General features: G+C 36.8%; 1 protein-coding gene across 6 annotated transcripts in view; it reads left to right on the top strand.

Moving 5' to 3' along the window:
* DMD (dystrophin) overlaps positions 1 to 24699 on the top strand; it is a 2094983-nt gene that overhangs the window by 1528388 nt on the left and 541896 nt on the right. For all 6 annotated transcript variants that reach the window (XM_032330377.1, XM_032330378.1, XM_032330375.1 and 3 more), the window contains one exon: positions 18464 to 18675. In XM_032330377.1, the coding sequence (XP_032186268.1) occupies positions 18464 to 18675 (212 nt within the window). The remainder of the gene's footprint in view (positions 1 to 18463; positions 18676 to 24699) is intronic.

The following is a 24699-nucleotide window of genomic DNA, read 5'->3' as shown; positions in this document are numbered from 1 at the left end:
GAGAAGCCAGCAAGACAAATGATAACTGGAGGTTATACCCCCAAATGTTTAACAGCTGTCAACTTGGGGAAATACAAGTGAACTCTTTTTTTGTCTTTCTGTCTATCTGTGTTTTCCCAATTCCATTCAATAAATTACATGTTTTATGTGCAGAAAGTATTTTAAAATATATTACACTGTATAGTTTCTCAACCTTTTCTTCATCATTAACTTCTAAGAAGCCCTTTTAGACTTCTTTTCTAATCAGCTTAATCCAACAGATATTCTCTGCAATCTGTTTATGTTGTGACCCTTTGGAGAGTCACAAACAATTGTAACCCTTATAGATAGTAAGAATTTTTGTTCCTCAAGAACAAACCTTCATCTCCTTGGGGCACTGTAGTCTCTTATGAACACATGTGCTTGCCTAAGAGCCTGAAGATTCTGGTTCAGGAGATTTGAGGTAGGAACAGAGTAAGTACTTTTTTTTTTTTTTTCAATAGACCTCAGGTGTTTCAAAAGCAATGTGTAAATGCACGTACTTAATGTTACTCCTTTTTTTTTCAGGAACCTGAAATATAAGCATTTATCTATTTTTAGGAATAATATTAATGATGGGACATTTTTAGATACTTGTAAGTATGTAAGAATTTGCCTTTCTTGCCCATCGTCAGGAAAATATCACTTTGGAACACAAGTTAAACAACTTTCATGAAACTTTCTCCTGAACTTTATATCTTTTCCACCATCTACTTCTGTGTAGGTCTTTTCTTTTAATCATGGCTGATTTCTTTAGTTTTCTTTCAGAGACAATTGAGGAGAGACGTGAGCTTAGCATCCTGAATTCAGAGTCACGCTGTGGTTGACAAAATGCAAACAAAAACCTTGCAAACACGTGGTCCCTTGTGGATCATTTTCTCCAGTCTGACAATTATACAGAGGCCTCTGAGGCTTCTGGGATCATTGCTGAAGCTATTTTTTAAAATCCTATAGCATTTTCTCATTGTTGGTTAGTTTTCATCACAAAGAAGTTTTCATTTTTAAGGCTTAAAAAAAAACCACATACACACACACACAAAAAAAAAAAAACCTAAGATAAGTGGGAGAATTATTCAGCACAGCAGGTAATATACCAATTAGGATGATGATGTTCTGGATAGAGATTTTCATGAACCTCTCCCATTACCTGTTTCAGCTTTGTTTTTTCTTTTTTGTTTTAGTTTTTTTAATGTTCAAAGTGAATAGAGTAATGAAGCAGCTATTTAGGAAGGTTTGGACTCAGGGAAGGCAAAAACAAAACAAACAAACAAACAAAAAACACCCTTTCATTACGTTCCCCAAAACAGCTAGCTTATTAAGCAGCAGGAGACAGAGAAAAAATAAAAAGATGCAAAAAAAATGAAACAATGACATGAGAAGGTCAGTGAAACCACTGGAACTGGCAGCATGGCAGTTTCATCACATGTCTTTTGTTTGGGGAAAATGACTATACTGACTTTCTTCTGAACCCCTTGCTAACACATATCTTAGAAAAACTGAACATATTTTATCTGTGTGTACAAAAATGCCTAAGGATTGACCTCTTACCTAAGCTGTATTCAGACTGAGAACATCAGTATACAAATTTGCAGCTAACATATTAGTCAACGTATGTGCTTTCTGCTGTTTCATAGCATGATTATTCCTAATTTTCAAGAACAGTAGTGTACCTGCTCATCAGCCAAGAAAAATGGATGAGAACCTCCTTGTCATTGGAGTCAATGTTAGTTTTTCCTATGGGGACTCACATAATGATAAGTTTGTTCCAAGCTGGAACTTCCCATTGACACCAGTTACACGCAGTGCTTTCAAGTGGACTCAGGAATATAGGAAAATGAAAGAATCTGAATGGAGCCAAGGGGAATGATGATTAAGTCAAAGAGAGTGAAAGAGAGTAGGGGAGTAGTTTGTGTAGAAATGGTTTTAAAAAAACCTGGAAGGATGGCAGAATTCAGGGGAAAGAAAATAGAGATTTCATCAGTAATAAGCTCCTTCTAAAAATCAGATTAAGAGTATAAATATGGAATGATGGGATACAAATCTGTATTTTACCCTGGCTGGTTGATGAATGTAATCTTCTCGAGTCATTTTATAAAATTTTTCATTTTAACAATACTTTTGTATCATAAATTCAGTTTCAAGTGGAAATTTCTTACTCATTAGCTAACTTGGCTTCCTATATTTTGCCTAACCATCTACTTTCTTGTTCCCTACTCCTTCTAAATCTTGGCTCCCACAGTGAGGCAGCTCATATCCCTTAAGTTTCCTGTCTGATTTTGCTTCTTTAACGGCCAAAGTGAATTCTGTAAACATTTCTGTCATTTCCTTTTATATCTAAGCTCTTCTGGCCTATGTTCTAAGGACTTCCATGAAGCTATCAGTGATTACCCAAGAGGTTCACTTTGCTTAGTCTAGAGACCACCTCTCGTGATACATCCCTGGAGCCTTTGCCTTGAGCATAGGGACAATGTAAACTTTCCCAAATCCCTCATCTCATTTTCCTGCCCTTTGTCCGCCTTTCTCCCAAGACTGTGCCTTTGTTCCTTACACTCCTGGTTTCATTTGTTCCTCACTATGTGAATGGAACCTCTCATGGTGACACCTCTGACCTCTCACCTGGTTGATGCATTCCATATGGCAAACTATGTACTCTACTTTTTCTCTGGGGGATTATTAAGAACTCACATTTAAAGTAAAATTGCAGATCCATGTTGATGCCCACCAGCAAGGTTTTTTTCACCACTTTGTGGTACAAAAGGGAATTGCTCTCTCTCTCTTATTTATCTGCAAATGATTCAAAGTAAAGCCAAAAAAAATTCAAGCAAATAAGATTTCCCAGCAAAGTGTCTTGAAGGAAAGACTCTGCAGACATTACATGTAACCAATATTCTAGAAGAGGCACAGTGACTTAGGCATACCTTGTTGAAAAACAGTCACCATGGTTAAAGACTATTAGTTCCATCTTTTTCTGGAAGGGGGAAAAGCCATTCCATGACAGGGTCAGATCTTCTGAGACCCCCTGAAAGAACTGCAAGGTTAATATAATCCCATTCATTTCCCCTCAAAGGTAGGTACATGAAGTACCTGTCATGTACCAGACAAAGCATTCTATACAGAAGGAAGAGTTTAGGCAAAGTCCTGTACATTTAATCTTTTAAATATTCTACTAATTTATTCTTATCTTTCAGTCTACCGATGACCATCAGGCTATGCCTGGACACCTGTCCTAGCTTGTTGCTCTATTTCTCTGCATCTTTTCCCGCCCCTCCCCCAATATATTCTCTAATTGACAGCCTGACTAATCTTTTCACACCCAGATCAGATGTGTCACTTCTCTGCATGCAACCTTTTCAGTGGGTTCCCACTGCACGGAGACTAAAGAGCAGAACCCTTACCATAATTCAAAAGGCCAGTGGGAGCTATGGAAATCTCCTCTTTATTTCTTTCTGATGGATGATGCATTCAAATAAGTGGATTCTGTCATAAAGACACAGATTCCAAATGCATGTGAATGTTGAAAAAGGCAGTTTACTTATAAAATATGTATTACTCCTTTATACAGCTTTGGTTTTGAATACACACTAACTTAATCTCAAGCACATAATAGATCATGAAGAAAAAGTTTGTAGGAATGAATGGATAGACAAAGGGATAAATAAATGAATAAATGTATAAAAATAAATTCATATCATACAATCAAATGGCTCTTTATAAGAACTTACCAGAACAAAAGTATAATCTTGTGTGATATACAGTTCTGGCAATGTTTGTATGCCTTTCTTTTTGTTTTTGTTAAAAGGGGCGCCTGGGTGGCTCAGTGGGTTAAGCCGCTGCCTTCGGCTCAGGTCATGATCTCAGGGTCCTGGGATCGAGTCCCGCATCGGGATCTCTGCTCAGCAGGGAGCCTGTTTCCCTCTCTCTCTCTCTGCCTCCCTCTCTGTCTACTGTGAACTCTCTCTGTCAAATAAATAAATAAAATCTTTAAAAAAAAAAAAGGTGTCCATTTTATGTTTGTAAAGGAATATGTTTCTTTGCTGTGAATAGTATAGGCACAGTGCTCTGCTATATCTCATTTTTTAAAAAAATAATAATAGTACCTAATGTTTGCTGAAGCTTTGTGGTTTATAAAGCACTTTTCACATAGATTACCTCATTTAAAATTCCTCTATTTCTTCTTTTACTATGGAAATTCTATTTAAGAAGATTTCCTTCTAAAATTAAAGCAATTACACCGTTCTGTTCCTGTATTTCTTAGCCATATGTTTCACCAAGGTATTGTCTCTCTCTTGGGTTTTTCTTCTCCGGATGTATACTTATGATTTACCCAGACGTAAATGGAAATAGTGGGGGTTGTATACAGATTTGTTGTTGTTTTTTTCTTATGAACTCAAGCATTTCGTTTTAAGAGCTGCTGTACCATTTTAGGAATTGCCATTCTAATGTTCAAAGCCAATTTACATGTTTTCTGTGAAACTATTTTGTCATTTGAATTGGGATTGTTAGAATAGAAAGAGTTATTTTTCATCTCCCCCTATTTCACATTATTTGTTGTAACATTTATGAGTTACTGCGGTTTAAATAAGCAAAGATTATCTCAAAATGAGGCCTGGGAAGGGCAATTTGAGTCTTCATGCACTTATATTTCAGCCTTTCAGTCTATACTCCTCCTCCTACTCCTCTTTGTCTAGTCTAAAAAGTACTTTATAATCACTGATCCTGTATTTAACAGGATATGTGTTAAATGAACCAGAATTGAGTGATCTTTATTTATTTTTGATCTTACATTTTGCTTTTCTCGAGAGGTATTTGAAAGGGATCAGCTGAGACTATACTTTCATAACTCAGTTCCTCTTTTCCCTTTAGTACAGAAGTCTCACTCTCACAAAGTCTGAAAAACTTTGAACAAGGACATTATTTTCATAACATTGTATAAATATATGCATTGTTCATTTATATGTTGGTGACAATTTTGCTTTTGCAGTAGTGCAGAAATTCTCATTTATGATGTAAGAGTTGTGTTTGCCCTTTCCACACATTTATTTCTACCTTCCTATGTGCCAAACTTGGGCTGGACCCTGAATTTAAAAATACATTTCCTCTCTTGAAATCGGTACCTTACAGTGCTGATTAGACTTGCAGTGGGTAAGATAGACAAAAAAACAGATAATTGCCCAGTAGTGTAATTGCTATGTGCAGAGATAAGAACCAGGTGCTCTAGAAACCATGTTGCGGGGTCCCTAACCCAAACCCAAGAAACAAGGCTTGGTGGAGCGGAAAAGAACAGTCAGGAAAAATGACAAATGATAGTGGCTTCCGAGCCAACTGTTGTGAGTGGATGAGGGTAGAGAATAATCTGTGCGCAGATGCATGTGGGACGTGGGTCACATCACACATGTAGCAGACTCGTGTGTAGCTGTAAGGCTAGACTCTAAGGTTCCAACAGGCGGTAGAAGTCAAGAAGCTGGAAAAGGTCTTACAAGTAAGGTAGGGAATTTGCATTATATTCTGAGAGCAGTGAAAGGGTGACATTAGAGAAATTTAATAAATGATGACAGACTCCAGTTTTCCATCTTCAAAAGTCTTCTCTGACAAAAGTGCTGAAGATTAACATGGAGGGCAGAAGGCCAGTGTTGGAGCAGTGCTTTTCAGTCCTAGCTGAACATTAGAATTGCTAGGGGCAGCAGGGGCCTTTAAAAAAATGCCAGTGCCTGGACTCCACCCCAAACCAATGACATAAAAAGCTTTGGGATTAGGGCAGAGACATTGGTATTTTTCAAAGCACCCTGGTTGATTCGATTGTGCAGGCAAGGTTATGATTCAGTAAATAAGAGAGTGTGTCGGAGGCTTTTAATTAAAAGCAGTCTGGGGAAGTGACAGCTGGATGATAGAGAGGTTAGAAGGGTGATTAAGGAGGCTGAATGAATGACTTGGTATCTTGGCTAAAGGATAAGGAGGCAAGAGAAATCAGGGATGATTTGTATGTTTCTCTTTGAATGACTAGGTAGGGCACAGATGTGTGTCAGTGACTGGGGGAGAAGGGTGAAGGTGATGTGATCAAGTTTTGGATACACTGCATATTTAAAATGGATTTAGTAGATGCTTGACTCTGAGGATATGGAGTTTGGGAGGGAGTTTGACTATGATCACCGTAAAGGTGGCAAATGAAGAGATGTAAAGAGATGAACTCACCAGGGAGAGAAAACATCCAGTGATAAGAAGAAAAGATCAAAAAGAGACTTGTAGGGAATAGTGACATTTAAGAGATGAGCTGAGGAGGGTAAGGAGCAGCCAGAAAGGTGGAGTAGATTCCATACCATGTTGATTGAAAGAAGGTTTCAAAGAGGTCTTATCAATGAGGACAAGTACTGAAGGGAAGTCTGCCAAAATAAAGACTTCAAAATCTCTAACTTGGTAGTGACTTGAATGTCATAGCTACTATCTACAACAATTCCAATGGCAATTTCAATTTCAGCTATTATCTACAATTGCAGTAGCAAGAGTCAAAATGTAGTGACTAAAAAAGGAACCTGAAGTTTGAAAGTGGAAATAGTGCGTATTGACTAGCACTTCTCAAATTTTAATGTGCACACAAATCACCCCTGGAATCTGGCTTAAACATGTAGAATCTGATCAGTTAGGTTTTGAGTAGAAGCCCAAGATACTACATTTCTTGCAAGCTCACAGATAATGCGGATACTGCTGGTACACAGGCCATGCCCTCAGTAGTGCCTGCATAAACCATTCTCCTCTGAGGGAAGACATCAGCTTGGCCAGATGTTGTGTTAGGGCCAAAAGCAAAACTCATTTGTTTGTTGTTTTCTTTTTAGATGAGGTTCTGGACTGAGTTTGAAGATACAGGGTGGGTGAAAAATTGAACCGCTTCTTTTAGGAGGCAGAAGAAATTGGCAGACTGAGTATAGGGAGGTAATTAGGCATGGGTAGGAGAGAGACACTCATACCTCTAGAGAGGACATAAGGAAGATGAGAAATACAGACTAGTCCTCCAATGGATAGGATCTGGCATTTTGCTTCATAGCCAATGTTTGTTTTTTTTGTTTTTCAAAGAATTGTTTTATATTTATTTTTATTCCTAAACTTGAATGGCTACACTGTGGTGCGTGCTTGTAAAGAGAGAAGTGAGCCCTCTTTGCTTCACAAGTATAACTTGCATTTTCTGCACTTGTCAAATAAAAGTTTGAGTGACAAGGTATAGGGATGAAATTCGATGTGTGTTCAGGGGAAAAAAATGCCTTTTTTAGTCTACATCTTTTTGAAATTTTTCTCATTCCAGCAAATGCTTAGTTTTGATGTGGAAATGTACAGTGATGAATGGGTTTTGCTGTGTGCATTGTATGCCAGTGACACAGTAATAAATCCACGGTGCTGGAATTGTAATGGTCCCCTTTACTCCATTTTAGTGAACTCTTGCTGACCCCTTTTGAGTTGTTAGTACTTTATTTGCTACATTTGGCACTTAATTAGTTGACAGCTGGGCCCAGTGGGACAGATGGGTCATCCAGTGATATATTGTGTCACTATCACACCTGGATAGTTCTCTTCTGTCTTGTGAGTGGCCTACGATTATACATTGAAGTATTTTTCACAACTGTAGGTCAAGCTTTTTTCTCCACCATCAGGCTTTCATCTCAACCAATAGGTGCCCTCTGCCAAAGGAAGCCATTTTTTGAAATTGCTTTTAATGATCAAATAATACCACATTTCAATGTATCATTTTGAAATTAATGTTTAAATAGCTTACATGTTTCATTATGACTGGATGTTGGTATTTTCTTATAATCTGTGACTCTCCAGCTGGTGGCAAAATCCAGTCCCCCTTTGACCTTAACTCAGTTCAGAGTGGGCATCAGCACTCATTTACCTATGGTTTATAATCACAATAGGAGAATGAGCTTTTTTCCACAGGACTCCTTTTCTCTGTTAGAATGTACAGCATACTTTAAATGAGGTAATATGGTCTCTGACAGTCTGTTGATTATGAAATTAAGAGATCTGCCTGAATTCCACTTCTAGCTCTTCACCATATACATTGGGTATGACTTTCAGCAAAATGTTTCATCATTTTCACTCTAGAAATGCTATTTACTATCTTTTAGACTTACATATTCTACAGATGGTATTATTCTTAATTGAAAAGTGGTCTTAGTGACTTAGAAAGCTGCCTGAATAATATGCTGCTTCGTACTTGCTGTGAGAGAGCATCTTATCTAAAATTTTATTCTGAAAAATTCAAATACACAGAAAAGCTGAAGGAACCCTACACTGAATACCCATGAACTTACCATCCAGATTCTGCTGTACCACTTCATTCCTTTATCCTCCCTTCAATCCTCACCCCCCCACACACACACTTTTTGATGCATTTCTAAGTTTGGAAACATCAGTACCCTTTGCCCCCAAACACTTCAACATGCATTTCATTAATTAGAGCTCAATATTCATTTATAGTTGTTTGTTTGTTTTCTTGTGGCAAAATTTGCAGAGTTAAATGCACAAGTTTTATGTGTCCCATTCAGTGAATGTTGATGGTGGGTACAGTAGTGTGACATATGCCTCTATCAAGATACAGAAAAATACTATCACCCCAGAAAGGAAAGAACTTTTGGATGTTAACTAGACTAATTAAGGTGATCGTTTTACAAAATGTACAAATATTGAATTATTGTGTTGTACACCTGAAACTCATGTTGCATATCAGTTTCACCTCACTTAAAAAGTTTTTCCAGAGAAAGGAACCTTTTTTTTTAGGTTGGCTTGAGTTTATTTTAACTGAATTTTAATGTGGCTGAATTTAAGATCGTCAAGCTGAATCATACCAATGGCCCATCCAGGGGAATGACATATGGCTGTAGATGTTCTCTCTGCTATCCAGTCACTGAGCTGACTGAGTTCTTCCCAATAAACTTATAAGGTGAGCCTCTAGCTCTGACAGAAACATCAAGAAACGTGTATTTCACAGACTATTAGAGCTCGTAAGAACCTCAGGGATCATCCAGTCTGCTCACTTTTGCTTTGTGTCTCAAAATCTGAGAACTTCAAGATGCATCGGTGGCTCAGTCGGTTAGGCATCTGCCTTTGGCTCAGGTCATGATCCCAGGGTCCTAGGATCAAGTCCCACATTGGGCTCCTTGCTCAGTGGGGAGCCTGCTTCTCCCTCTGCCAGATTTTCCCTCTGCTTGTGCACTCTCTCTCTCTCTGACAAATAAATAAATAAAATCTTTTTAAAAAATCTGAGAACCTCATTGGTGTTATGAAAGTACATGGTTGTCTCTCTTCATCCCTATAGTAGAGAGCAAGGGCCAGACATGCTGCTCAGTGCTTTGTGTTTATTATTTCCTTAATCTTAATAGATTATTAATCTTCTTGTTATTGTTATCCTTATTTTATAGAGAGTAAACTAGTAGTGAAATAACATTATTACTGATTTTTGCCATGTTCAAACTAACCCTAAATGTTAGACTAATATTATAAAATATTTTTAACTTGGTCATTTACACTAGGTCTGTCTTCCATGAGTTTACACATAAAGTTTGGCTGTTCCTGAATTCTAGCTTTTTAGGATTTAAAAAAGGAACAGAAATTCAAATTAGTCATAGTGGCTAGGATTTTATCACGTGCCTATAACTCCCTTCCCTTTCCAGTTTTTTGGTCTGAAATGACATTTTTTCCCCCCATGTTTATATAGCAGCCACATTCCTCATGTCCTGTTCCTAAATACAGCAAGTGTTCATTCACACTAGATACATTTGACTTCAGAGTTAGTGTGTTTGTTTCTCCCTCTTCTTAAAGGGTTTAAGTTGAAATTCTTTGCAGAACTTAACTATAAATAATTCTTCTAAAGAACCATGTTTGAATGCCATGTGGAAATATATGAAACAAATCTTAATATTCCCTATAATTTTGGTCAGTATTATTTTTACTTACCTGGTTTCTTACAAGTCTTTGAATATCAAACGAAGTACGCTCACATTCCTCGAGGCAGAGATGTACCCTAACTTAGTACAAGAGTAGGATAATGGTGGTTTCTTTATTCCTTTTATTTTTTTGTTCCCTTCTTGATCACCCCCTAACATTTTGTTGACATTTTAGTCTCAGGGAACAGTCTGTTGCGATTTCCCCATCTCTTTCCCATCTTTAACTATCACAACTCATTATCTTAACTCCCATTGGAATCATTTTCCTTACAGTTGCCCATAGTTAAATCTCTGCCATTCTTTACCCATTTCTGACCCATTTGCCTGTGAATCCACTCTACCAGTTTGGTATCTTCTACATGGATTATTAAAGTACCCTGTGCAATCATTGAGATCCACAGTGTGTTCCACCAAGCTGATCACAAACATTTGCTGATGACTATAATCCATTGTTTGGTCTCTGTACGGAGAAGCAGGAACACCTTGGTTCATTATTGTCCTCTATGCTCTTATTTGAATTTTATCTTCACAACAATTCTTTGGATGTACAATCATCATTATTTCAGTTTTGCAGTTGAGGAAATTGAAGTTGTGGTGAAGTATCTTTTGCAAATTAAATTCCGTCGCAAATCTAAGGCTATAACCCATTACTAACTGCTAGTCAATGTTTCTTTCTAAAACTTAGTGACAGTAACTTCTAATTCTCTGACTATAAATTCAGTGCAGAAATTGCAGCAGAGCTGTTCTTTGTTCTGTAGCAATGTATATTCAAAAAGGCAATCATTTCGTTTTTGTAAATAACATTTTTCCCTAGGAAAGATGTTGTGGGAATTTATATCAGTCAAGAATGTATATCGATAATCAAACATAGCTAGCTTAAAAACATGAAGTGAAAGATTGGTTAGTACTCAATCAACTGAACTGTTTCTTTCTCTGCGGTATTGTGGTTCTTGACATGATTGCTGAGTTTCCAATTTGACACTTCTAGAGATCTGTAAATCAGGACACATGCTGAGTCCCAGTCTGTCATCATGAGTCTTAGCATTGGTTATTTATTTCCCTTCTTTATCCAGCATCTACTTACTGGACAAATCAATTGAGAAGCTTTCCATGATGGCCCTTTGAAAGGAGAAATGCACACATTTGGGTAGCTCTTCAATTACCAACATGCACAGATTGTCTGAGTTTATATGCATATATTTTATTATTATTTCACTTTTGCATGTCAGATGAATCTGGTATAAATGTAAATCTAACAGTATGGGCTCTAGTGACCAAGTACACTGCCATAATATATCTTTGGCCTATCAATAATATTTTGGGTGCAGTGTTGCAAGCGTGATGAAATTCTGTAGTTTGAATTGTTGGCCCAGGCATGAACAATTAGCAGGTCCATATGATGTCCAGCTACCACAATGGCCCAGCTCCAAAACAACAGCTTCTCTTTGATGATCTGCAGATTTTATGTTTACTTTAATTCCTTGACAAAGTGGAATATATATCACACTTCTGATGTTTTCTTCTGTGTATGCTCCTGCAGGGTCTGCTCTTAGGACAGCTATATCATTCAATTGCAGTGCTTTGTTTCTGTAGTTAAATAACCAAATATCTGCTTCATTAGTCTCTATGTGCTGATCTGTTTCTGTGAGTCTAGTCTGGTTCATTGGCCAATGAGTATTTCTGAGATGTTCTTTATCACACCAATCTAAGACCTAAATTATATGTATCCTTAACAAAACCATTGCATCTCTTATTATCATTAATATCTGCCAGTGATGCTTATTTCACAGGTTGCAGCCCTTTTGAAAAGATGAATTCTCCAATGTTGCATGCACAATACATTTTACAAGTCAAATCATACTTCATTAAACTTTTATTGGAGTACAATATACATAAGGGAAAATGCACATGTTATAAATGTTTAGCTTGGTGGGTTTGCACAAACTAAATACAACTGTGTAAACACCCCTCAAATCAAGAAACAGAATAATATACAGAACTCTGAAGCATCTGTCATGTCTCTTTCAGTGACTACCAGTCCCACGAGAATAACCATTATCCTGACTTCTGCAGTCATCTTACTTTTTCCTCTTTTTATATATTATATAAGTGAAATAAAACAGTATGCCCTTGTTTTTGGCTGGCTTCTTTCACTCAACATTATGTTTGTGAGATTAATATATACTATTGCATAAGTTGTAGATATTTTATTCTTGTTGCTAGGTAGTATTATATTGGTAAATATACCACAGTGTATTTATCCACTTTCCAGTAGAGGGGAATTTGGGTAGTTTCCAGTTAGGGGAAGCTTCCAATTTAGTACCGGGGACTGGAACACCAGTCAAATATTTTAAATATACTTGACAAGTTGACTATTTAAATAAATCTTATGGTGAATTCTTTTGTAAAGGAAATAGTTTCTTCATAATTTCTGCTCTGCAAAATATATTTTCACATATGGGTATTTATTTCACAAGGGTCGATACTTCTGTTTACTGTCTTTCTAGCATCCATCTCTTTGTACTTATGTTAATAACAATATAATATTTTATTGTTATTAGCTTCTGAAGCTCAGTATGTTTTAAGATTTGAAAATCCTTATCTGAATACTATATGGTGACTAACATAACACAATTTTTGAAAAAAAGGAAATTAGGGAAAGTTAATTTTAGCTATTCAAAGGCAAGAAAACAAATGTGAAGGAAGGGCAAGGAAAAGAAAACAAAAACCAAAACAATAAACAGTTCAAAGATAAAGAAAAATCCTTATCTGATATATACATATATTCTTCTATATTACACCATCTAGATTTAATTAAAAGTACATACTGAGGCAAAAAGACATGCCAACAGATTCTCTCTGATCCACTGTCTATTTTAAGAATATTAGAGAAAGAAAGATCATGAATTATTTTTGGCTCACAAGAATTCCCCTCACATACCAACAGACTTTTTAATTTATGGATTTTTTAAATCAGATGAGAATATTCTACTAGTAAATATGATATTGAAGATGTTCTCTAACAAAAAATATGATTGATGCAGAGGCATTAAATAAGAAACAATGGGTGCCCAGAAAATACTTATTTTGCTTAAAATAGAGATCATGGAAAATAAAGAGGAAAATATGCAATTCTTTTTTTAAGTATTTATTTTAGTTCAGGTTATCTAGTATACAGTGTTATATTAGTTTCAGGTGTACAAAATAGTAATTCAACACTTCCATATAATACCTAGTGCTCATCACAAGTGTACCCCTTAATCTCCATCACCTGTTTCACCTATTCCCCCCAACCTTTCCCCTCCGTAACTGTCAGATTGTCCTTTATTGTCTGTTTCTTGCTTTGTATCTCTCTCTTGTTTTTTCCCCTTTTGCTTGTTTTTTCCATTCCTTAAATTCCACGTATGAGTGAAGTCATATGGTATTTGTCTTTCTTGACTTATTTAGCTTAGCATTATACTCTATATCCATCCATGTCATTAAAAATGGCAAGATTTCATTATTTTTTATGGCTGAGTGATATATATCTATATATCTAGATAGATAGATAGATAGATAGACTCACCTCTTCTTTGTCCATTCATCAGTCAATGGACACTTAGGCTGCTTCTATAGTTCGCCTATTGTAAATAATGCTGCCATAAACATAAGGGTGTATGTATCCCTTTGAATTAATGCTTTTGTATCCTTTGGGTAAATCCCCAGCAGTGCCGTTGCTGGGTCATAAGGGAGTTCTAATTTTAACTTTTTGAGGAACTCTGTACTGTTTTCCAGAGTGGCCATACCACTTTGCCTTCCCACTAACAGTGCATGAGGGTTCCTTTTTCTCTGCATCCTCACTAACACCTGTTGTTTCTTGTGCTGTTGATTTTCGCCATTCTGATAGGTGTGAGGTGCTCTTTGTAATTTTGATTTGAACTTCCCTGATGACAAGTGATGATGAGCATAATTCTTCAACCAGTGTTCAATTTATGTAAACTTGAAATGCAACGAAGAGACAGTGACTCATTTTAAAGAAGAAAGACTCAAGGTCCTGAGCAAGAGTTAACTTTGAAAGTGGCATTTTTACATCATTATAAAAAGAAAGTATGGATAATTAAAATAGTCTACATGTACAATTCATTTGACAGACAGTTACTGAAAGTATACAAGGCACCAAGCACTAGGCTGTGCACTAAGGGTTTTTTTTTTTATTAAATGAATAAAAATCTAACTTAGACTAGCTTCCCTCAGAAGGATGACCTTGAAACAATGATTTGAGTGAAACTGTTTTATTTGTAAGGTGATCCCATGAAATGCCAGTAAGAGAGTGGCACAGCAAAACAGGGAAAGAAGCCAATAATTGAGCCAATTATCAAGCAGGTTATTGCTATGGGCAACTTGAGTTCAACCCTGATGAGTGAACTCTGGGATGCAGTGAAAAATGCGCCTCACAGTTGTCATCCACAAAGGGTAATTATCTTCCAACTCTCATTTATCATTGGCTGATTCATTTGTCAATTCCTTATAGTAAGATTTCCACCACTCCACTAAGATTATCTTTTGTATGGTCCTGAGGGAATTCCATGTGGTCAAATCCAATGGATACTTTTGGCATGGGCTTTGGGGAGTCTGACTATTTGGGTCCAAGTGTTAGCTCTCCCACTCACTCTCTGTATGACCTTATGTCAATTCATTAATGCAGTCTATTTCTTCCTCTGTTCAATGAGAAGTAGCAACAGCAGCAGCATAAACAATGATAACCACCTCATAAGATCATCATAATGATTAAATAAATTAACACTCATACAGAACTTAAAACAGAGTTTTAAGCAGTGTAGATATTCCAATAAATGTTATTATGGCTTTTATTATCTGGCATGACATTTATGGCTTTTCAAAGTATTAACCAGGGGCACATGTGTGGCTCAGTGGGTTAAAGCCTCTTTCTTTGGCTCAGGTCATGATCCCACAGTCCTGGGATCAAGCCCCACATCAGGCTCTCTGCTCAGCAGGGAGCCTGCCTCCCTTCCTCTCTCTCTGCCTGCCTCTCTGCCTACTTGTGATCTCTCTCTGTCAAATAAATACATAAAATCTTTTAAAAAACAGTATTAGCCACTTTTGAGTTTTTGCAATTCTTGTCCATGTTTTTATGAAAGTACATTTTTCAGGCATTCCTCCTACTTTGCTAGCTATTCATTCATCTTATTAGCTACTTTTGCTTCATTCTGTCTTTATGTGTTGTATTTCTAGGACTTCATCTTACCCTTATGTTCTGTTCAATCTACATACCATGTCAGTGAGAACTCATTGAGGTTTTCATTACTTCTCTGAAGTAATTTCTAACCCTGGATTTCTCTCTCTCCCCAAATACACAGCTATACCATTATCCCTTCAGTCCAAGTGACTAAAATGATAATCCTATGTAGACGATTCTCAAAACCTCCCACTGAATAGGTCCAAAATGGAATTCATTATCTTTTTCCTGAAATGTTGTTCATCCTTTTTCTTTGGGTAGATACTGAATGATGCCTTTATCTGACAGGCACCAACCAGAAACCAGGGAATCTGTCTTGACTCCTTTGTTTCCCCACTGCTAAGCATAATGTCTGGTTATCTAGTAGATGGTAAATAAAATGGTGACTGGCAGGCTAGATGAATGGATTGACAGGTAGGTGTGCTGGGAGGGGTAGATGGATTGTTGAGCGAGTCTGTAGCCTGTAATTGTATTTAATTAAATATTATCTGATGATCATGTACAGTTGAAAGTCAAGGATGAGAAAGCATACCCTTAGTGGGATACATACACCAATGAACCAGTTTTCCTTACTACATTACATACACATGACCCCTTTGGGATGAATACTTTTGTCATTCTAACTGAACAAGCACTCAAATTGTATATTTGTCTGAAATAATGATCTGGGCTATGAAAGTTTCCTCCTCTTGCCACAGTGAAGAGACACATACTCACATAATAGGAAGAACTATCTTAATTTTTTCTCCTATGATGGACTTCTTAAATATAAAGATTATGTCTACCTTATGAACTATAAGATGTAGGAAATATTCACCGGCATGAATGCAAATAGCTTACCATATTTATATCAAAAAAGTTTGCTAGCATAATAAAATATCACTAATCAAGGCTGATTGATGCAAAAGCAAATTGGGATCAGAGATTTTTTTTAAGGAAAGCCAATTTTATTATTTCCATATACATGTAGTATATAAAAATGGGCTAAGAAAAAAGGTACCAACTATGCAGAGTAAAATAACTGGCCATGATAAGTTGAAAAAATGGTATGTAATTGGAATATCAGTTATTTCTATGACTGACGGGGAATTATTTCAGAATATGTAAAGACATATTTTAAACAGCATTCTTCTAATAGCATTTATACTATTAATTTTGTGAACTAAAGATTAAATAGAAGACTAATTAATCACTGTAAATCTTACCTTAAATAGATGCCATACTACCCTGTGGGGCAATAACAACAATGAAACAAACAATAAAGAAGGGTGCTCAAAGAATATAGAGAGAGACTGACATTTAAACAGAGGTCCATGTGTTAACTCAAGTTGGAATATAGTATGCTGTCTGGTTTTGCAATAACAAGCAAGCACCCAAACAGAAATGAACTCCCCAAAATAGTCATTTATGATGAGTGCCACTCACCTGGTTTTACCTATTTTAGGTACCAGATTCTTGATTTCATGTCACAACCACTAGTCTTCTAGGGTTTGTCTAGTTTTCATCCTTATTTTCAGAAAATCTCAAGTACTTCTTTAACTCTTAACTTTATGGGGGCAAAAATAGGGTCAATGAAGAAGGACTAAATTTACATCATGCAGAATAATTTTACAGTATTGTGCTGTGTACATTTTATTTGTCTATCCACACCCCCTTCTTCATCCTTTTCTTCTTTGGCCTCTACTCCGAGGGGCTGATCTGTGTCATCCCTGGACTCACATGCCTTCTGGCTTCCAGTTGGTATACCCCAAGGAGAGAGAGGACAAAGTGAGATCAGGATATTTATTCTCCTGGTTCTCCCTAGTGGAGTTGCCTCAGGCCAATGGTGTCCCTTGGCGAAAGGTAACTGAGCTTCTCAAGGTGGATTCTCCTTGTCATTCTCAGCTTCTGGCTACTTTTCCCTCCCCTGATTTTCTGGTCCTAGATATAGTAACAGCTCTACTGCTGCAAGTCCCAATATCTTGTGTTCTCTTTGGTGATTTTCCTACACCCGGGTTATGTTGTAACTTAATCCTTTATAAATAAATCTTTCAGATTATCCGGGCAGATCAGAGAAAAATGTATATCAAGCTAAGATACTCCAGAAGACAGTGGGGAGACATTGAAGGGTTTAAATGAGGGAGTGGGATGATCCGATTTATGTTCATTATTACTCTCTCTGTGGTGTGGAGGTTGCATTACAAAACAGAGACTTGAGACAGGGGGCTATAAAGTCTACTGCAAACATGTGGCAAAAAAATGATAGAGCTTTGCAGTGGGAATATGTGAAAAGTGGGAAGGAGTCCTATGTGAGAGAAATTAGTAACCAATTATACATGGTATTCATTGAGACCTCAAGAAAAATCTAGAATGTCAGGTTTTGCTTAAGGGATAAAGTTGATAGCGGGTTTATTACTTATTTTCCAAGACATTATTTCTATTTTATGAAATCAACTTAAAAAAAAAGATAATGTGGTCTGTAAAAGATAAAAACAATGTGGTAATGTTTATTTTTAATCTAAAATAAAGTACTTCAGAGCAGAATTTATAGAACATCTCCATCTTTGACTCACAATGATACAAAAAAAAATGATACAAAAAAAGACAGTATAATCCTGTCTTACTTACAGAATATAACGAGTATGAATTCTTAGATATGGTTATAAAAAATTTACAGTAGGCCTGTCTGCTCTTGGGTTGCCCCAGAAGAAGACCAGAGCATGTGGTTTCTTTGGCAATTGAGGGAAATATCAGTAGGGAAGTGAGTAAGGCTTAAATATTCATATCCCAATATGTACTATCAGTCCTCGGTTCTAGGCTGCTCCTGGGAGGTAGGATGTCAGGAATCATCGATTCCCTGGTATATCTAGCCTGCAACTTAGGTGGCAAAATGAATTCTTTGTGGCACTGCAAATCCTTCAAGGAATGAACTGCCAGTGATAGTATCAGAAGTCAGGTTGTTGGGGACTGAAGCAGTAAGGGCAGAAGGATTCAGGCAGTCTGCTCTAGGACCTTTCTAAAAGATTTTCATATTTGGCTCAGGGGATTGAGAATAGAGAGAGTTTAATTTTTATATACACAACTGATATTCTAGGTTACCTTAAGGAAGATAACTTAACTTCATGTTTGCCATTGGAAAAAGTGAGGATTTCTATTGTCCATTATCCTATCTGTAATACAATGAAGAATTTTTAAAATAAATAATGTGAAAAGTGAGATCATCTTTGAAGGTTAAGATTCAAAGGTCTTCTCCAGGCTAGCATTTACTCCTATATATTCATTTTTCCTTCTATTCCAGTTGAAAGAATTCAGAGTCAGTGGGATGAAGTACAGGAACACCTTCAGAACCGGAGACAGCAGTTGAATGAAATGTTAAAGGATTCAACACAATGGCTAGAAGCTAAAGAAGAGGCTGAGCAGGTGTTGGGACAGGCCAGAGCCAAGCTCGAGTCGTGGAAAGAGGCTCCCTACACAATGGATGCAATCCAAAAGAAAATCACAGAAACCAAGGTTGGTATCATGATTATGTTCTTAAAATAAAATGCCAGTTATACTGGATAAAATTATAACCATAGATTAAAACTTAATGATTTTTTAAAAGATTTTATTTATTTACTTATTTGTCAAATCACAAGTAGGCAGAGAGGCAGGCAGAGAGAAAGAGAAGGAAGCAGGCTCCCCACTGAGCAGAGAGCCCGATGCGGGGCTTGATCCCAGGACCCTGAGATCATGACCTGAGCCGAAGGCAGAGGCTTTAACCCACTGAGCCACCCAGGCGTCCCTAAATTTAATGATTTTTAATGTAAATTTATTAAAAGGAAACTAGATTTAAGCCGAAATGAACAGTAGGCTTTTTTTATTTAATTTCTTTTCAGTGTAACAGAATTCATTGTTTATGCACCACACCCACTGCTCCATACAATCTGTGCCCTCCGTAATACCTACCACCTGGCTCCCCCAACCTCCCACCCCCCACCCCTTCAAAACCCTCAGATTGTTTTTCAGAGTCCATAGTCTCTCATGGTTCATATCCCTTTCCAATTTCCCCCAACTCCCTTCTCCTCTCCATCTCCCAATGTCCTCGGTGTTATTTCTTATGTTCCACAAGTAAGTGAAACCATATGATAATTGACTCTCTCTGCTTGACTTACTTCACTCAGCATAATCTCTTCCAGTCCCGTCCATGTTGATACCAAAGTTGGGTATTCGTCCTTTCTGATGGAGGCATAATACTCCATTGTGTATATGGATCACATTTTCCTTATCCATTCGTCCATTGAAGGGCATCTTGGTTCTTTCCACAGTTTGGCGACCGTGGCCATTGCTGCTATGAACATTGGGGTACAGGTGGCCCTTCTTTTCACTACATCTGTATCTTTGGGGTAAATACCCAGTAGTGCAATTGCAGGCTCATAGTAGCCAAAATAGAGATTGGAGGAAAACTCATCGCTAATATCAGTCTTAAAATTAATTTTATTTAATCCGGATATCATAGGCTGGTTTTCACATTGCACCATCTTTTGAGATCACTTCATAGTTGATATACATACTTGTGTGATAGCATAAAATCAGTCATTTGGAATTAATTCCTTCCTAGAAAAAGTAATGGGTCCTTTCCTTCCTAAGTAGGGCCCTGAATGGAGAAGGGAGAGGAAGTGTTAAAATAAGGCAAGGATGAGGGGTCTTCTTACATTCTCCTCCAGGTCTTTGACCTTCAGACCAATTTCCCTACTTCTTTCTTTTCCTTCTCTTCTTCTTTTCCCCCCAAACTCCATCATATATCTGTCCACTTCAGAGTGTAGAACTCATTGTGATAAAAGAAGGAGAAAAGGGAAAGGAAATAATATTTGTTCACTATGTTTTATCAAGCATCATGCCTGGTGCCATACATGCTTTTTATTCTTTCAAACCTCATAGTTCTGGGCAAGACCTTAAATGCTAAACAGAGAAGTAACACAGTGATAATATGATTAGATTGAATATTTTATTAAAACCCTCTATAGATTGTTTTTTTTTCCTGGTGGAAAAAGGCCTTCTGCTAAACAATTAGCTGAATCACAAGTTAGCTATGTCATCTGAGGGAAAAAAAATTATATTGTGGTTTTCTTGGATGAAGTGACTTCCATTTCTAAATGAGTCAGTGTTTAGGCTATGCTGAGCTACATGGCATATGTATTTATGCTAGGTTTATTTGAAAAAAAAAAACCCTGAAATCTCAATAGTTTAATATAATAAAGATGAATTCCAGTGGAGGTTGACAAGCGCTTCCTGAGAGCCCTTTCATAAATAGGGACTTAAGGAATCCAGGATTTTCCAGTTTTGTGATACTATCATCTTAAACTTAGGGCTGCCCACAGTCACTGCAGGAGAGTAAGACAGAATGTGGCCAGTTTATCCATGGGGTTCTATGGACAGGCCTGGAAATTATGTGCATCACCCACCTCCCATTGACCAGAACATGTTCCCAGCTTAACATCAGGAAGAGTAAATGGGAATAGTGAGCTAATGAGCTTGTAGCCAGCCTCAGCCTTAGCTACTTCTCCAAAGGAGCTGTGCTGCTATGAGAATAAGATTTTTGTTCATATGACAGGAATGTTAGAAAGTCACATAGGATTTTACAGACTCATCATTACCTCTGTTGGAAGTAGTTATGTCTTTCACAAGATGCTTGCTGCCACTAGGATTTTCTTTTTTGGATGAACATAGAAGGCATAGGAATTTCTAATGGTGATATTCCCAACTCTTGGTTTGACTGTGGAATAAAATTCATGCAGCTGTTCTTGAAGGCTCGGGTCTTATCCATAAGGTACTCAGTATGTTATACCATTTCTTTTTCCTGTCCAAAAACTGAGGATTCTATGAATCCAGCAGATCTTGGAAGAAAGCATTTAACTGGTGGGAGGAATTAACAGGGGAAAAGGGTTTGGGCTGGACCCTTGAGTTAGAATAAGGAAAGGAGAAATGAGAGGCATATTGTGATAAATTTGATAAAGGCAAGAAGACTGCAAGTTGTCACATGAGGAATCTCAAAACCTACAAAAATCTTAAAGTGATGGCAAGAATGAATAGGGTTTTGTAGCCCCTAGAAAAGCAAGGGGCTTTAAATAAGAAATGAAAAGAAAGGTAAAAGAAAATATGAAAGGATAAAGCAAAACAATTTCATCATCCAAACAAGTCATTATGTTTTAAACACCTAAAACAAAGACAAGATGATATAATTGCTATCATTGTCACACTTTCAAAATAAAAAAACTGCTTTTCAAATGTCAGTCTAAAACTACATCATAAAAATGGCTCAGCCATTATCTATAGGAACTGATGTTTTTGTTTGTGTTATATGTTATATGTTACGAATTCAACTATGTATATAATTTTATATACATAATTATATATACATATATATACATATATATATAGTTGCACTTTCATTGTATGTTCATTATCTAAAGATGACCAAAGCTGTAATTTTTCCATCAATTCCCTAAATGACATATGCTAAAGCTAAAAGTAATCCTAATGCTAATACAAATATTTAGAAAGTACTTGTTCATTGTAAAAATTGTGCTAATCATTTTATATATATTGGCTTAATTTTACCCTCTGAGGCATCTTCCATGAAAACTATTATCATTCCCAGTTTATGGGTGAGAAAATTGAAGCCTAGAGAAGTTCAGAAACTCTTCTTAAAAACCATAGAGTTACGGGGCGCCTGGGTGGCTCAGTGGGTTAAAGCCTCTGCCTTTGGCTCAGGTCATGATCCCAGGGTCCTGGGATCGAGCCCCGCATTGGGCTCTCTGCTCAGCAGGGAGCCTGCTTCCTCCTCTCTCTCTGCCTGCTTCTCTGCCTACTTGTGATCTCTGTCAAGTAAATAAATTTAAAAATCTTTAAAGAAAATCATAGAGTTACGATATGAATGCGTAGCAATTAATCTTGCAGATGACCTCACAGATTTTCTCTTCTACCCATTATCTTCTACGTGACTAAAACAAATCAAGAAAACACTGTGAAGATCAGAAAAGGAGACAACTGTAATTATGAATTGACAAATAAGATCACATTACTGATAAGCCAACAGGTGGGAAATGAAAATGATGAAACAGTATACTGGGGAGAGGCTTTCATATTCTGTTTTACTACGAAAAACTAAAAAGAAAATTGCAAATTATAGCTTCTTTTTAATGAAACTACAATTTTTAATTCCTCTAAAATTCAGTGAGTATATAAAATGGAGATTTGGCCTTTGTGTCTAATACATTATCACTACTGAGTGGTAATAGCTGGCTTATCTCTTACAATTTTCTTTTATGAAGAAAAGATGAAAATAGACATAAATAGGCATTGGATAATTTGAACAGAATCTCCTAGTTCCATAAATTCTTTCTGAGTCTCCGTGCCTAAGATTAGCAAGAGAGCTGGTGAGCCTCGTAAGGCGATCATCAGGCTGTGTCTACGGAGGCGGAGAGCTGTGATTAAACCAGCCAGCCTCCCTTGCAGCAACGTCACTGATGACTACCCTCACTGTCACAGCGAAATGGTTCCAAAGGCAAGCACCAGTAGTATTATACTCTTTGAAAATTTAAACCAGTCATTGTACCTGAACTAAAGAAAAATTCATCTACAATTCTGATATTTTTGTGATTCATCATTGCTCATCTTTGTAATCTCTTCCATTTCTTATCTACATACTTTCATTATCCTCATGATGGAGATAAAATTTTGAATTCTGACTTTAAACTTAGTGTCCTTACATAAATACCTATAGATGTTGCTTTATAACTTGTGATGATTAACATTTTAAATACTTCACAGTATCTCATTAAGTTCTACCCTTCACCATCTCCTTACTGATTGGACATTCAGATAGCCTCCTCCTCTTGCTTAAAAAATAGTAGCAGAGAAAAGATGGGGACAAGAACAAGCCCATCACAGGAGAGGAATCAAGTTTCAGATAGCATCCAGGGACAGTCCATCTGAAAGCATGGTCAGGCTGGAAGGAGATGGCAATGAGAGAGTCTCGATTTATCAAAAGAACAAGCTATAGGCAGCCCATCATGTTGATGATTAATGAGCAGTTCATTAAGAGATGTCCAGAATATATGTAGTTTCTCTCCCACAGAACCCTTAATTTTTTGGAAACAGAAACATAATGTGAGGAAGTAGCTAATTCTGTGAACCACATGGCTTTATTTGATCTTCGCCATGGCCCTAGTAAAACAATAATTTTTTTTTGAGGTGAAAAGACAGATGTTAGGGAAAAATCATACAGGATTTCCATTTTAATCAAACTCCCTGCCAATAAGCTATGACAGAATCCTATGAGGGATGATGCCATTTAACTTTCATAGGAAGTAAGATGGTGTGACATTGGCACCTAAAACTGCCAGCAGCGGTCATCATGGGATTTATTTTATTTGGCAGAATCTTGGTTGACTTCACAACCTGTTCCCCAGGCTATTAAGATTGGCCCAAACTTGGCAGTGAATTCCTTGGAAAAATTATTTCTTGATGATTTTAAGCTTTCTTTTCCAGTGTCAAGAGAGATTTATCCAGGCTCAGAGTTTTCATTTATTTTTCCCCTTTCAGCTTTTGAAAGAGAAATTCCTTTTTTGTCTGCTTTGTGATTGCTTTTGTGTCAAATTCAGCATAAAAGCTTTTCAAACGTGACGGCATTAGCTGTTTTGTGCTTGGCTGAGCTAAGAGTACATGAATTCAATAGAGAAGTGAAATCTTGTTTGAGCCTAGCTGATTTGGCTCTATAATACTTAAAACTATCTGAGGCGAGAAATCCAATAATTTATCAAATTATTAAATAAACATTTCCAAGGCTGCAAAATATCTGTGTTTTGAAGACATTCTTTAGGGAACTTGAAAGATAGATATACTATAATCAAGTAATTAATTTTAAAAGTGAATTTGTTATATATAGTAAATACAGTCAGTATTTGAGGATCTCAAATAATTTTACTAGGAAAGGAGCTAATGAAGAACTTTTTTCAGATATGGAAGTAAAACACTGCAGTTTTAATTATTTGGTGGGATGGGTGGAATTAGATCATATCCTTATGTGCCATAAGGATATGTACAGTAGTGGAAGCTGAGTTCTTCCTCCACATATTTTATTTACTTTTTGACTTGCACAAAATTAAATCAGCAAATTGATTCACACTGGTAGTGTGAGGTTTGGATTTCTGATACTGTAATGAAAAGCATCAGAAATCTTCTTGCTGGGACCTACAATTTCTTCATGATTAAAGAAAAAGAATCAATAACTTAATTGTACTTTTTCTCCCAAAGTATGTATAAAGTTATTAAACTTCTCAAAGCTTGCAGCCAGAGTGTTTCCTACATCACTGATAGAGTAGAGGAAGTAATGGGCTAGTTTCCCCAGGTATTGCTATACTATATAAATATTTAATGCACAGTCACCAAGACTTGAATAGTATTATGCTCTGATTACACCATATTTTACCTTGTTTCCTTTTCATAATCTAACTTATATCATGCTCAAAAATATAATGTAGCAAGTCTGTAAAC

Source organism: Mustela erminea, chromosome X, assembly GCF_009829155.1.
Source record: "Mustela erminea isolate mMusErm1 chromosome X, mMusErm1.Pri, whole genome shotgun sequence".
Classification (NCBI taxonomy): Eukaryota; Metazoa; Chordata; class Mammalia; order Carnivora; family Mustelidae; genus Mustela; species Mustela erminea.
This window is presented reverse-complemented; position numbering and strand designations above follow the sequence as displayed.